Source organism: Bufo bufo, chromosome 11 (genome assembly GCF_905171765.1).
Source record: "Bufo bufo chromosome 11, aBufBuf1.1, whole genome shotgun sequence".
Taxonomy (NCBI): domain Eukaryota; kingdom Metazoa; phylum Chordata; class Amphibia; order Anura; family Bufonidae; genus Bufo; species Bufo bufo.
This window is the reverse complement of record NC_053399.1, coordinates 47,476,384-47,492,256: the sequence shown is the minus strand read 5'-3', so window position 1 is coordinate 47,492,256 and position 15,873 is coordinate 47,476,384. Positions and strand designations below refer to the sequence as shown.

At 46.6% G+C, this 15,873-nt stretch overlaps 1 protein-coding gene across 2 annotated transcripts in view; it reads right to left on the bottom strand.

Moving 5' to 3' along the window:
* Nucleotides 1-1,859: 1,859 nt before the first annotated feature.
* BAZ1A (bromodomain adjacent to zinc finger domain 1A) overlaps nucleotides 1,860-15,873 on the bottom strand; it is a 120,932-nt gene continuing 106,918 nt past the window's right edge. The window contains exons 25-28 of one of the 2 annotated variants that reach the window (XM_040412561.1): nucleotides 11,160-11,665; nucleotides 8,014-8,177; nucleotides 7,809-7,896; nucleotides 1,860-2,707 (exon numbers count right to left, since the gene is read on the bottom strand). In XM_040412561.1, coding sequence (XP_040268495.1) covers nucleotides 2,517-2,707; nucleotides 7,809-7,896; nucleotides 8,014-8,177; nucleotides 11,160-11,665 — 949 coding nt within the window. In that variant the 3' untranslated portion in view covers nucleotides 1,860-2,516. The remainder of the gene's footprint in view (nucleotides 2,708-7,808; nucleotides 7,897-8,013; nucleotides 8,178-11,159; nucleotides 11,666-15,873) is intronic. The other variant, XM_040412560.1, reaches the window with a different exon arrangement.

Here is a 15,873-nt window from a genome sequence, read left to right as displayed (position 1 = left end):
TAGACACCGAAGCCTACTTGAGGCTTCGGGCTATTTCAGGAATATACCAATACAGGCCACTAGGTGGTAGCATTGTATTGTTATATTGCAAATTAAGTGTTCAATGATGGCTATATAGCCATCAATGAACACAATGGGCAAGCTAATGATTGTCAGTTATTGTCACCCAATGTGACAAGTAAAAAACAAATAACAAAAACAAACATTAGTTCAAATCACCCCCCTTTCCTTAAAATAAAAATACTTAACCAATAATAAAAAAAAAAAAAAACATCATGGGCATCGCCGTGTGTGAAAATGCCCATACAATTAAATATAACAATATTAAATGGCATACAGCAAATGGCGTAACTGGAAAAAAAAAAAAATAAATATGCCAATTTGCCATTTTTTGTCACTTCAACTACCCAATAATTAATTTTTTTTATAAAAAGTGATCGCACTACGGTTGTTTCGGGTATCGAACTTTTGATACCGGGCTAAAAGTATCGGTTGGGTATTGATACGATACTGGGATTGGTCTTTTATGGATACTAGGCTGTGCTACTGCACAGCCCAGTATCAGAAAATATGGATCGCGCTCTCAGCGTGCGCCATGTTCTCTCAGCAGCACGGGGAAAAGGAAGCAGTCTCTCCCTTCCGCCTGTGCTGCTGCCTCCAATGGGAGCGCGGAGGAGTGGAGGGGCTGTGGCCACTGTGCCACCAATGATAATTAACGTTTACTATACAAATACAGCCAGCGGCACCCGGCCTCTGACAGGGCACTGCGATCCGTGGCAATTAACCCCTCAGGTGCAGCACCCTGTCAGAGGTCGGGTGCCGCAGGCTGTATTTGTATAGTAAACGTTAATTATCATTGGTGGCACAGTGTGAACCCCCCCCCCCCCCCCCCCCCCCGTATTAAAAACATTGGTGGCGCATTGTGCCCTCCACAGTATTAAAAACATTGGTGGTGCAGTGCGCCCTCCACAGTATTAAAATAAATGGTGGCAGTGGCCACAGAGTCCCCTCACCTCTCATTGGTGGCAGCTTCTGATCAGAGCCCCAGCAGTGTAATCCCGGGGCTACGATCGGTTACCATGGCAGACAGGACGCTACTGAACAAAATTTTAAGTATAAATCACCCCCTTTCCCAATTTTACATATAAAATATATAAATAAAATATTACATATGGCCATGTCTGAAAAGTGCAAACTATAAAAAAATATCTCCTATGCCAAGAAAGAAAAAAACCTGAGTCGCCTTTTTTTTTTATATAGTCACCTTGTCTCCCCCCCCCCAAAAAAATAGGATGACTGTTCGATTACGGGTTGGACGTTCCTTAAAATGCGGAATGCACGCGTCTTTTTTTTTGGGGCATTTTATTTTTTTTTTCGCGTGGATGAGATCTGCGGCAAAACTGCATCAAATCTGCACCAAACTGTTTTGTACTGTTGTATTTCAATAAAAATACAATTATAAAAAAAATAAATAGCAGATGAGGATAGGCTGCAGAAACGAAATTTGTGCAGATCTAATGTGTGTTCACCCACACATGTGCAGGTGGCTTTAGGCTTTCTACACACAGAATTGTGCACGAAATTCAGTTTTTTTGTCATGTTTTGACACTTTTCAGGCTTCTTTGCCTATAGAATTATTATTATATTTATATTTTTTTTTAACAAAAATGACATCAGAAATATCCCCACTGCCTTACCGTGATTATCTGACTGCAGCGGTTTATACTTAGTTTTATACAGAGCCAAACCAGGGCTGCCCCAGAAGGTACTTGAAACCTCTACTCTTGTGTGCACCACATAAAATATATACAATATTCAGCGATAACTTTGCAGCTTAAATGAGAAAGACATTAGAAAGATGGAAAAAAACAAAACATTTATTGCTTTTAAACACAGCTATCTGCATATGAAGATCTCACTGTGCTAGTAACCTGCAACAAACCTCAAATAAGTCGGTCACATGGGGAGAAAGGCAGAAACAGATTTTACATGGAAAAGTTTGTCATAACAAACAGTTTAACCTCAAATACGAAAAATTCATAAATACAAACAACTGAAACATAGGGTTTAAATGCCAAATAAATAGCTAGGATCTGCAAAGTACTCTTAAGTGTGTATATAGTCCAACCCTCAAAAATATACCCCAGTCTATTCAACTCAAGTAGTGTTCAGGTAGAAAATCTATAGCCACTCTTTTTCCCTCCTCCTGGATATAAAACAGTAAGTTTCAAAGAGAAAATACAAAAACCTACATTACCAAATTAGAAAAGGTCTCGGCAATTAAACAGTACGCTGCATCTCTGATATACATATATACTTCTATAAACATGTATGTGGCTTGGACCCTATTGAGCAGTTGGTGCATTTGCCCTGAGTGCTGTAAGGTGTGAGAAATCAGTGCTTGTTCATTAATTGGATGGCAAAGTCTATTGCTTGGTGATCTGAGTTCAGCAGGACATCAGTGTTATAAAGAACAAAACCTTGATGCTATCTGGTAGAACTTGTCTCACAAAAAGTCAAATGCGGGACTTTTTAGCAGGTGGAGCTGTTGCACTTGGAATGATTTTTTTGACCTCCAGGCCTAATTTCTGAGCTTCATTCATGAAGAAGGTTTGTAGTTTGACTCCTGCTTTAGCCTCATTGCTGTCAACACTGTTATACTCAAAGCAATTCGAGAACATCAACTCAACGTCGGCAACAAACTCGGCTGTAAACAGATAAAAATAAAATATATTAGAAAGTTCAAGTAAGACTAAACAGAAAAAGAGTAACACTGGAAGGAAGGTTTACACTCAAAAGAGCATAAGGAGAAGATGTAGCAAATAAAGAGGCAGGTTTTCCCACAAATAGCAGGTTGAGTGGGGTTCCGATATGGACTTTATGGGCTCCGTTCTAAGTATATGTGTGGGCCCCAGAGGTGGGGCGATATCCCCCCCAATGTGCAAGATGGGAATACCCCTTTAAGGCCTCATGCACATGACCGTTGTTCTGGTTTTGTTCAGTTTTTGCGGCTCGGGTGCGGACCCATTCACTTAAATGGGATCGCAAAAGATGTGGACAGCACTCCGTGTGCTGTCTGCGTCCGTTGCTCCGTTCCGTGGCCCCGCAAAAAAAATATAACATGTCCTATTCTTGTCACGTTTTGTGGACAAGAATAGGCATTTCTACAATGGGCCGCCTGTTCCGTTCAGCAAATTGCGGAAGGCACACGGGCGGCTTCTGTGTTTTGCGGATCCGCAATTTGCAGACCGCAAAAAATGGACCGGTCGTGTGCATAAGGCCTAATGGTAACTGCACACGATGCAGATTACATGTGATTTTTGTACCGAAAAAAAACACACCTCATAATACAGTACCACAAAGTGAATGAGCTTTGCCAAATCTCATGTACACATTACGTATTTACGCGTAGAAGTGGACCTGCCGTGTGTATTTTAAATTCCGCAGAATGTCAGTTTGTGTAATTCCACACCTTATGTAGAGTTGTTCTCCCACAAAGTTAAAATAGATATGCATCACAGAACTACATAAAACTACACAAAAATGCAATAAATAGTGTGGATTTTGATACAGTTTTCATGTGGATTTTTGCATACTGTGTGCATTTAGGTTACTTTCACAGTCAGTGTTTGGTCAGTGATTACCATCAGTGATTGTGAGCCAAAACCAGGAGTGGAATAAGGTATAAGGGAAAGATCTGGTACAGGTCAAAAAACACAAGCAAATCTTTCCATTATATCTTACCTTTGTGAAGACTTCACTGTTGGTTTTGACTCAATCACTGATGGAAATCACTGACCAAACACTGACTGTGTGAAAGTGGCCTTACGCTTAAGCCTCATTCCCACGTCAGTGTTTTGGTCAGTGATTTTCATCAGTGATTGTGAGGCAAAATCAGGAGTGGAATAAGGTATAAGGGAAAGATCTGCACATGTTCTGTGTTTAGAGCTGCACCTGGTTTTGGCCCAAAATCACTGATGTAAATCACTGACCAAAATACTGACATGTGAATGAAGCTTTACTGTAATTGGATCAAGCCCCCTTCACGTCAAAGGGAATGGAGCTACATTACCAGACATGCCCACGTTCAAAAAATGCTAAAAACATCAGCTCCAGATATTAGTTGAAGGTTTATGGGAAATACGAAATGCAGAACACAGAAATATATTTCCTGGAGTTTTTGTTAATTAGGTGGCATTTTTGTTTGTCTTTCTGGCTTCTTAAAAAAAAAAAAACAACAACAACAACAACAACAACCCGCAGCGTGCTGAAGCTCTTGCCATTTTTTTCTGGAGTTTTGCAAACTGCTCTATAGGGCAAAAATGTCATGAAGAAAAACACAGAGGCCCAAAATTACTAATACTAGATCAGGGATGTTCAACCTGCGGCACTCAAGCAGTTGTAAAACTCCCAACATGCTATAGGCGGATAGCTGTAGGCTGTCCGGGCATGCTGGGAGTTGTAGTTTTGCAACAGCTGGAGGGCCGCAGATTGGGCATCGCTGATGTAGATGGTCTAAGCTTAGAACGGTCGTCTAGACCTGCACCATAGGCTTTTTACCAGGGTAGATGACAAATGTGGTGCAGGGACACTTTTTCTGACTCTATACCCACTATCAGTTGCTTTACTTTGAGACAGAGTTTTAGGCCAGAATTGTGGCCCCCTTTCTGTTAAGCCTCGGCCCCTTGTCGAGCATGTCGGAGAAAGTGCAGAAAGCCTAGATGCAACAATTTGCCCCACTTTTTAGACAGATTTTTGGTGCAGACACATTGGTAAATAAGGGCCACAAGTGGTTATTGCCTTTTTTTAAGCTGTAAAAAAGCAACCAGTGCAAACTGGATTTATGACTTTTTAAGCAGCAGTTACACAAAACTCTTTGCCAAAATTGAGTTTATGGCAAAAAAAAAGGGGGGGCTTGGCATGGCATCCGATCCCACAGATTTATGGTCATTCAGGCTGCTTTTCTGGCATAAAAGATGGCTGAAATGTACTCCAGCTATAAATTGCCATAGATTTCACTCTAAACACACAGACTGCTGGCGGATACACTTATTTTATTATGAGCTGCACTTGTCGCGGTGCAGGAAATATCAAGACCAGCATAGAACTGCTGGTTTTGATAAATGACCACTAATGAAGCAAGAAAGACAAAAAAAAAACAAAAAAAAAAAAACACCTAATGAATGAACCAAGCAAAACATTCTTGTGTGCCCTGCATTTCATCTTTCTCCTAGCACTTCAGCTAACATCTGCAACTGACATTTTTACCACAGAACTACAAAAAAATAAACCCTAAAAAAATAAAAAAAAGTTATCCAATTAAAGGGGTTCTTGATGGCCTATCCTCAGGATAGATCACCAATGAGATTGACGGGGTCAGACTCCAGGGTAGTCACACTTGAGGGGGGCATAGGCAGGAGCAGCGATGTGTGCCCCAGCCTGTGCGCCTTAAAAATCATTATTCAAATATAGCTCTTACAGGTCAGTGTTGTACTGGAGTAGAATTTCACTTGGGCACCGCTGCAAACACTGCACAGGCCGGAGCACACATTGTGGCTCGTGCCTGTGCTCCCCTCAAGCTTGGCTAAATTCAGGCCAGCTTTGAGCCAAGCATGCTCCGCTCAACTAAATTCTGGCAAGGCACACCTGTTATAGGGTACTGATGTGCTGTGCCAGAACTTACCCAGGAGGAGCAGTGATGTATGACCCAGCCTGTGCAGCGGCCCCCATTGAAAGGCCTCATGCACACGACCGTTGTTGTGTTCCGTGTCCGTTGTTCCATTTTCCGTTATTTTCTGCGGACCCATTGACTTTCAATGGGTCCGTTGAAAACTTGGATAATGCACCGTTTGTCATCCGCGTCCGTGTTTCCAGTCCGTCAAAAAAATAGGACCTGTCCTATTTTTTCACGGACGCGGTTCGCGGACCCATTCAAGTCAATGGGTCCGTGAAAAAACATGGAGGCACACAAGATTGTCATCCGCGTCCGTTTTTTTTCCTATCATGTGCAAGACAAACTTGACTTAGATTTTTTTTTTCCACTTTTCATGTCTGGTGATCCTCCAAAAATCAAGGAAGACAAACGGAAACAAAAAACAGAAACGGATCACGGAACAGCTTTTTGCGGACCGCAAAAAAATACTGTCGTGTGCATGAGGCCTAAATCCATGCCAGCTCCCTTGCTCGTGTAGATTTAGACCAGTTTTATATGGATAAAACAGGCATAGAATATGATAAATGAGACGGGCCCGCTTACTCACATGCCACACCCCCTTTTTTAGACCTGGCGTAAGCTGGATAAAGTCACAGATTGCCTGCAATCAGCGACAGATGTATGCTAAAAAGTGGCATATATCTGTCAGTAAATGACCCTCTATATCCATAAGGGCTTGTTCACACTAACGTAGTTTGTGTTCCGTATATGGGCCATTTTCTGAGTTCCGTATATGGAACCATTCATTTCAATGGGTCCGCAAAAGATGCGGACAGCACTTTGTGTGCTGTCCACATCCATTGCTCCGTTTCGCGGACAAGAATAGGCATTTCTATAATGGGTCTCCTGTTCTGTTCCGCAAATTGCGGAAGGCACATGGGCGGCATCCGTTTTTTGCTGACCGCAAAAAAACGGCACGGTCATGAACGAGCCCTAAATATAATATCAGGAGAACCATGAGTATGTATTTTATATTTAGTCTCCAGAATGTCTCCTCATGCTACCCAGTTTCTAAAGCTGCCTAAAGGCAAATCTGCACAATTAGGTCTCATGCACACGACCGTATTTTGTTTGTGTCCGATCAGTTTTTTTTGCGGATAGGATGCGAACCCATTCATTTCAATGGGTCCGCAAAAAACGCGGACAGCACACCGTGTGCTGTCCGCATCAGTATGTCCGTTCCGTTGCTCCGCCAAAAAAAATAGTGCATGTCCTATTTTTTTCTAGTTTGAGGACAAAGGATAGGCATTATTACAATGGATCCACAAAAAAAAACGTATCTGCAAAAAAAAAAAAACGGATGCCATACGACGTCATCCGGTTTTTTTTATTTGCGGATCCGCAATTTGCGGACCACAAAATACATACGGTCGTGTGCATGTAGCCAAACTCATACTCCAGTACGTCAGCTGTACTAGAATAATTTTTAAGGCGTGATAGTTCCCGAGACTTTGGGTGCCTATTTGAGTAGGAAAAATAAGTATATTTTTAAGCTATTGAGAACATTTCAAAAGAAAGTTTTAGAAAAGTTTAGTTACTCTTTAAAGAGGACCTTTCACTTGTATAAACTATGTGAACTGAGTATGCTGCCATATAGAGCGGCGCCCGGGGATCTCACTGCACTTACTATTATCCCCGGGCGCCGCTCCGTTCTCCCGTTATGCCCTCCGGTACCTTTGCTCCTTAAGTTATAGTAGGCGTGTCTTCCCTTGTCCTGTGGGCGTATCCTTCTCCTAGGCTGCAGCGCTGGCCAATCGCAGCGCACAGCTCCCAGGCTGTGAGCTGTGCGCTGCGATTGGCCAGCGCTGCAGCCTGGGAGAAGGAGACGCCCATAGGACAAGGGAAGACACGCCTACTATAACTTAAGGAGCAAAGGTACCGGAGGACATAACGGGAGAACGGAGCGGCGCCCGGGGATAATAGTAAGTGCAGTGAGATCCCCGGGCACCGCTCTACATGGCAGCATACTCAGTTCACATAGTTTATACAAGTGAAAGGTCCTCTTTAAGCAATAAAAACAAAAGGAAACCTACACATTGTAGATCTATTAGCCCAAGGAAAATGATTGAACTAGTGTATGGTTGTAATAACTTACATGCAGAATTGTATTCACATTTGTTCACTTTTTCACGGATTATATTTAAGGCAATGGGTCTCTTGATAATGTCAAAGTAATCTGGAACCTGTAAAGAATGGATAAAACACATGCACTTGAGTGTAAGACACCTGAACCGTGTTATATAACGTAACATTCCACTAACACTATGCATGCAGCTCACAGACTGACGGCATTACAATACCTGGAGCTTGGACACCAGTCTCATGAAGGGCCAGCTGTCAGTATGCCTCACCAGCTCCACCACCAGCTGCTCACAAGCAGATAACTCATGTACTCCCTGGTGTCTCCCAGAACTCCTCCTGTTTCCTGGATCCCCTGAAGAAAGCTCTGGATGAAGAAGCAGATCTACATGTCATTACAGGCAGAGTTTTAGTATTTTAGCTAAATAAATCATCACAAAACAGGTAAGACGATCAATTAAGCTCAAATACAAACTTCTCTGCATTTAGTAGAGTAGAATATAGAAACCTATGTATGAAGCATGTGCAGGGTTAAATAACTCATTCGCTAAAGCCAGGGAAATGGAGTAAGCGGTCAAACTGGTGGGGATCTCAACTGCAGCCCCTCCCCCATCTGGCCTGTGAAGTATTTTTCACACACTATAGAACTCCTTCATTTTCCTTGCATCTTACAGGAAAACAGCTGTGGCAACCATGGTTCGGACACTTACCTGCAATCAGGTAGCTTTCTAATTATTGCCTTTGCTGCAAAACTAAGTGGATTCAAAAGAGAAGCATCTGCCGTCTGTGCACTCTATCCATGTATCATCCACAGCTGGCTTAGCATCAAAACCCGAATGTGTACCGGCACCCTTAGGTTTTCAGACGCAGCTTTGACGCTAAAACCAGCTGTGAATTGTAAAGCGAGACAGTATAAAAACGAGATTTTTGTATAACTTACCAGTAAAATCTCTTTCTCGCTCTTTCCTTGGGGGACACAGAAGACCTTGGGTATAGCTCATCTCCCTAGGAGGCGCGACACTAAGTGAGAACTGTTCAGCCCCTCCTCCACAGCTATACCCTCAGCCTGGAGAGAGAGACTGACAGTTGTGTGTCCAAGTAGTGAAAAAAGGCAATGATCAACAATGTGGAACCAACAAGCCAACTACCCAACGGGGTAAACCAAGTCTGTAACCGTGTATGAAAAACAAATGAATGGGTGGGTGCTGTGTCCCCCAAGGAAGAGCGAGAAAAATTTTACTGGTAAGTTATACAAAAATCTTGTTTTCTCACCATCAGTCGTCTTCACCCTCGGTCCGTTCCAGCAGGGTCGCCCCTTCAGCTACTGGCACCGTAGTGGCAGGACGTGGGAAGAGGGACTTGGCGTGCGGGCGACCCTTACGCTGGAGGGATGCAGGGGAGCTAAGCTGCCCTGGTCCACCTTGCCTTCTGCAGGGGAGGCAGCAGTGCGGGTGACCGGCACTGGCGCAGCTCGACCCCGGGAGAAACAGAGAGGTCTAGTGCGTCTCTGTTGTCCCTGAAGAGAAGAAGAAAAAATAAAGTAAAAAATTAGGAGAGAAAAAAACAGCCCTGCAGAGCAGGGAATGTCTTGCCTCCTTGGACACTAAGCAAAAATCTGGCAGTCTCTTCTCCAGGCTGAGGGTATAGCTGTGGAGGAGGGGCGTAACAGTCTTCACTTAGTGTCACGCCTCCTAGGGAGATGAGCTATACCAAGGTCTTCTGTGTCCCCCAAGGAAAGAGCGAGAAAGGGCAGATTCTACTAATCCTCCTCCTTGAATCTGTATGGCCAGCCTTACAGATTAGTGCATTTGGTCCCATCTAGTATTTTTATACTGATCATAGGCTTTTTACCAGAAAAAAAAAAATTATCTGCTATAAATGTCACTTGCTGAAAATCAAAGTCTAATTCCCCTGTAACTTTATTCTAGCTGTCAACAGAATTAGGTTATAAATGTGTATATTTTTTCATTGTTGACCACTTAATAAAAACTTTTAAAATGGGAAATTGCATCATTTATCTTTTAACTTTATTGAACTATGAGAGCTTATAATCAGCGTATAATACAAAGCAGAGCATAACAGGGTCTTGCTGGAATCACATAGGAGCCGGTGAAAGGACAAAGGGGGTCATCTTTCTTTGCCAACCTCACCAGGGTATATTGACACAAACTGCAGCAGTTTTGTCTCAATTTTTTAAATCACAGCAAGAAACAGTCATCAAAAACTCCATACACAAGTACATTCTTAGGGTACATCCACATGACTGGAAACGCTGCAGATTTGCAGTTCTGGATTTTCATGCGGCAAATCTGCAGCGCTATACAGCACCAGGCAAAGTGAACAGACATTTAGCAATTGTCATCCATGTGCTGTGGAAAAATCTGCAGCAGGTCAGTATGCTACAGGTTTTCATTGCAGATTTTACCCTTTACAATATAATGAAAAGCTGCAGATTTTCTGCTGCTAAAAATCTACAACATTTCAGTCACATGTGGATGTACCCTAAAGGTGCTGCAGATACCTAATGGACGGGATGCGTGTTCTCTACAGCAGAGCTGACCCATCTTACCACTGCGTGTAGCCTAGGTTTTTAATTTCCTCAATTTACTTAAAAATGTGTCTCATGTTGGTTCATGACAAATGACATAAGCTACATTCTGTGGTGAGGCCCAGGCTCACAATGCTCTGGCTAGAAGACTAAAATAAACACAAAAAGGAGCCAATTATACTACACTTGTAATGCTAAACCAGAGACTGCGACCATAGCAAGGGCCGTGCAACAAGGCACTTCTATCAATACCGTTAAGCTGTGGCTCACCATAAAATCACAGTGTGCGAGACCACGCTCAGGACACTTTCACATGGTCAGTATTTATAAGCCACAACCAGAAGTTGAACCAACACACACACAGAAATAGTTGCACCTCTTCTGTGTTCTGGGACCACTCCTGGTTTTGCCTTACAAATACTTACCGTGTAAAAGTGGTCTGGGGCTTCCTTTACACACAAATTTGACTGGACATTTTAATTCTTCTAAAAATAAAAATGTCATAAAAACCAATTGCTGTGGAGTTTTTGTGTTGATATGTATTTTAACATGCTACATTTTGACAGAGTGATAAAAATATCACCAATTAGCCAAAACCTGCTTGTGCATTTCATAATTCCCCTTACATTTTTTAGCTAACTTCTGGAGCTGGTGTTTTCTCAGGAAAAAAAATAAAAATTAAAAATAAATACCACAAAAACATGGACATGCTGATAAATGCCACAAAATACCTATATGTGAATATAGTCTTCATGACGAAACCCATCGGGATTATCTAGTAAATTCATAGTTGAGAAAGTAAATTTAGAAGGAACTTACCAGCTGTTATAAGTCTCTTGCCCCTTCCTTTGGCTTCCACATGGGTAGGTATTGAATTCTGTGACTGCACCCTTCTTCCTTTGGGTGTCTGCTCGGCATTATCAAGGGTAAATGGACGGAAGGCAAATGGGCTTCCTACAGGAGTGCTATCAACAGATTTCATTTTTTTACCTCTGCCTCGACCCCTGCCCCGGCCTCTGCCTTGTCCATCAACTGCAACCAGCTCCACAAAAGCAGCATCATGTATTTCCGCATTTGCTTGTAAAATGCGAATGGATGAATGTGAACCAGCATTTTTTTGCCCCAATTGTGGGGCAGAGTTGGCCTTTTTGCCTCTGCCTCTTCCTTTTGGAGTCTGCAAATTGTTTTTGGGTGTGACTTGTTGACTTTTAGGTGTCTTCCCAGACTCTTTCTTTCCTGATCCCTTTTTGGGTCCAGGTTTTCTGCCAGGTTTTCCTTTAGTCTTTAAAGGCAATTGTAATTTGGCTTTTCCTTTCACAGTTACACTACAAGAGAAGAAAAATGTACAATTAACTAAAATGAATGCAAGAAAATGCTACATAAATGACTGGAGCCACACAACCAATGACAGGAGTGGATTTACAGTAAATACTTCTACTACTTCCATCCAGATCCTTTTTTGGTTTTGGCTAAAAAAAGGAGACTTTTGTATTACTTACCAGTAAAGTCTCTTTCTCGCCCATATTCCTTGGGGGACACAGGAAACCATGGGTATAGCTCTGCTCCCTAGGAGGCGTGACACTAAGTGAAAGCTGTAAGCCCCTCCTCCATCAGCTATACCCTTCAGCCTGGAGAAGAGACTGCCAGTTGCGTGTCCAAGTAGTGAAAGATAACCACCAACCGGAAAAAGAACTGTCGAGCCCCAACGGGGGCAACCAAGCCGGAACCACAACTGTAACCCAAATGAAGGGCGGGTGCTGTGTCCCCCAAGGAAGAGCGAGAAAGAGACTTTACTGGTAAGTAATACAAAAGTCTCCTTTTCTCGCCCATATTCCTTGGGGGACACAGGAAACCATGGGACGTTCCAGAGCAGTCCCAGAAGGGAGGGACCAGAACAAACTAGACCAACACCAGAGGCATCAATCAACTGCCGCCTGCAACACCAGACGGCCTAAAGCAGCGTCAGCCGACGCATGAGTATGCACCCTGTAGAACTTGGTGAAGGTGTGCAAGGAGGACCAAGTGGCCGCCTTGCAAATCTGCTCCGTAGAAGCCCGATTCCTCTGAGCCCAGGAAGCCCCGACCGCTCTAGTGGAGTGAGCGGTAACACCAAGGGGCGGAACCTTGCCCTTGGCGAGATAAGCCTCAGTAACAGCCATCTTGACAAAACGGGCGATAGCAACTTTGGATGCCGCCATCCCTCTGCGCGACCCCTCCGGGACCACAAAGAGCGAGTCAGTATGCCTGAAAGAGCTGGTTACTTCCAGGTAAATCTTGAGCGCCCTGACAACGTCCAGGCGATGAAGCTTCCTCTCCCGCGGGTGGGAAGGGGAAGGACACAAAGAGGGGAGAACGATGTCCTCGTTCAGATGAAAGGCGGAGACCACCTTAGGAAGGAAGGAAGGGACCGGACGAAGAACCACCTTGTCCTGGTGGAACACTAGGAAAGGTTCCAGACAGGAGAGTGCAGCCAATTCGGACACCCTCCGAAGAGAGGTGACGGCTACAAGGAAAATAACCTTGCAGGACAGAAGTCGCAAGGAAACTGTCCGCAGAGGCTCGAAAGGAGAAGCCTGGAGCGCTGAGAGAACCAGGTTCAGGTCCCAGGGCGGTACCGGAGGGCGGTACGGGGGAACCGCGTGAGCCACGCCCTGAAGGAAGGTCTTGACAGGACCAAGGGGGGCCAGTGGGCGCTGAAACAAAATGGACAGCGCAGACACCTGACCCTTCAAAGAACTAAGGCCCAGACCTTGGGCCAGTCCGCTCTGCAGGAAGGACAAAACGGTGGGGAGAGAAAAGCGGAGCGGAGGAATCCCCAGATCGGCACAGAACCCCAAAAAGGTCCTCCAGGTCCTATAATAGATCCTAGAAGAGGACGGCTTACGGGCGCGGATCATGGTGCGGACGACGTCCACAGAAAAACCCCTACGTGTCAGGACGGTGGTCTCAACAACCACGCCGTCAAACGTAGGGACCCTAAACGCGGGTGGAAGATCGGTCCCTGAGAGAGAAGATCTTCCCTGGCGGGCAGCGGCCAGGGCGCGTCTGCCAGGAGCAGCATGAGGTCGGCATACCAAGACCGGCGGGGCCAGTCCAGAGCGACCAGAATCACCGAGACGCCTTCCGCCGCGATCTTCCGAAGGACCTTGGGCAGGAGAGGGATGGGAGGGAATATGTATGGGCGCGCGAAGCCTCGCCAAGGAAGAACGAGGGCGTCGGCTCCGCAAGCTCCCGGATCCCTGGCCCTGGACAGATAGGCGGGGACCTTGTGATTGAATTTTGAGGCCATGAGGTCCACGTCCGGTATGCCCCAACGAAGGCAAATGGCCTCGAATACCTCCGGGTGAAGAGACCACTCGCCGGGGTCGACGGTGGTGCGACTGAGGAAGTCCGCCGCCCAATTGTCCACCCCTGGAATAAAAATTGCAGATAGGGCCGGGACGTGGGCTTCCGCCCAACGGAGAATGCTGGTGACCTCCCGCATTGCTGCAGCGCTGCGAGTGCCCCCCTGGTGGTTTATGTACGCCACAGCCGTGGCGTTGTCCGATTGTACACGAACTGGATGACCCTTCAGCAGATGAGTCCAGTGTCGTAGAGACAGAAGGGCCGCTCTCAGCTCCAGGACATTGATCGAGAGTTTGGACTCCGATGGAGACCAAATGCCCTGGACGGATCGGGGAGGAAACACGCCTCCCCAGCCCAAGAGACTGGCATCGGTTGTAACCACCAACCAGTTGAGTGGCAGAAAAGACCTGCCCAGAAGAGGGGACTGTAACCACCAGCGGAGAGATGACCGCACCGGAGGCGATAGATGGAAGGGATGATCCAGAGACTCCGGCGATTTGTCCCAGGAGGAGAGGATCGCCCGTTGGAGAGGGCGGGAGTGAAACTGCGCAAATGGGATCGCCTCGAAGCAGGCAAAAATCTGCCCCAAGACCCGCATGCAGAAGCGGAAGGACGGTCGACGGTGGAGAAGGAGACCCCGAACCGCCCCACGGAGGATCAGACGTTTTTCCGAGGGAAGACGTACCTCCGCCGCTCCCGTGTCTAAAAGCATTCCCAGGAAGACTAGTTGTCTGGAGGGGGGAAGGGAGGACTTGGGGAAGTTGATGACCCAACCGAACCTCGCCAGAGTCTCTAGAGTCAGATCCACGCTGGCAACCGCTTGAGAAAGGGACGGAGCCTTGATGAGGATATCGTCCAAGTACGGTAGCAGAAAAACACCCCTGGAACGGAGTAAGGCCAAAACCGGGGCCAGGACCTTGGTGAACACCCGGGGGGCTGTTGCCAGCCCAAAGGGAAGGGCGACAAATTGGAAGTGGAGGTCCCCCACGGCGAATCGGAGGAAGCGATGGTGACACCGGGCTACCGGAACATGGAGGTAGGCATCCTGTATGTCGATGGAAGACATGAAATCTCCCTGCTCCAGGGAAGCCACCGCGGAACGGAGGGACTCCATCCGAAACCGTCGAAGGAGGAGAAAACGGTTGAGCCTTTTGAGGTCAAAAATGGGCCGCACCGAACCTCCCTTCTTGGGAACTACAAAGAGGTTCGAGTAGAACCCTTGGAACCTTTCCTCTAGAGGAACGGGGGTAATCACCCCCCTGTCCAGTAAGGCTTGAACGGCCGCGGAGAACGCAGCCGCGCTTTTCGGGTCCCGCGGCGGGCGGGAGCGAAAGAACCGATCTGGAGGGAAGGATGCAAATTCGATTTTGTATCCGGAGGACACAATTTCGAGGGCCCAGGCGTCGGAGACGTGAGCCATCCAGACGTCCCTGAAAAGGAGGAGCCGGCCCCCCACCCGGGTGGGTGGGGGCGCGCCTTCAGGCAGAGGACTGCTTTGCTGCGGGTGTGCGGGCAGCCTGCGGCTTGCGCCAGGAGGGCTGCGCCCGAAAAAAACGGCTTCCTACGCTTATCCTGGGGAGGAGCCGAAGCGGCAGCTGTGGTGGGAGCCCCAGAGGCCCTGCGGGAGGACCGAAAACGAGACGCACCAGGGCGTCCGCGGGGGGCGCCCCTGGCTTGGGGTTGAGGAAGATGGGTGCTTTTACCACCCGTGGCCTCCGAAATAAGTTCGTCTAAGCGGACTCCGAAAAGGCGGGAACCCGTAAACGGTAGCCCCGCCAAGGAACGTTTGGAGGCAGCGTCCGCTTTCCAAACCTTCAGCCAGAGCTCCCTCCTGACGGAAACCGCCAGGGCGGAGGAGCGTGCAATAAGGGCTCCCGCATCAAGGGAGGCCTCACAAACAAAATTCCCGGCCCGAATAATAAGCTGGGCCAAGGAACGTAGGTCCTGGATGGGGACGTCCGAGTCCAACTCCTGTTCCAGCTGCGCACCCCAAGCAGAGATTGCTTTCCCTGCCCAAGCAGAGGCAAAAACCGGTCTGAGAGCAGAACCGGAGGCAGCAAAAATACCCTTGGAAAGGGTCTCCATGCGACGGTCCTCCGCTGACTGAAGAGAGGACCCGTCGGGAACAGGGATGGCCGTGTTCTTTGACAGCCGGGCCACAGGGGGGTCCACCTTGGGTGGGGAAGAC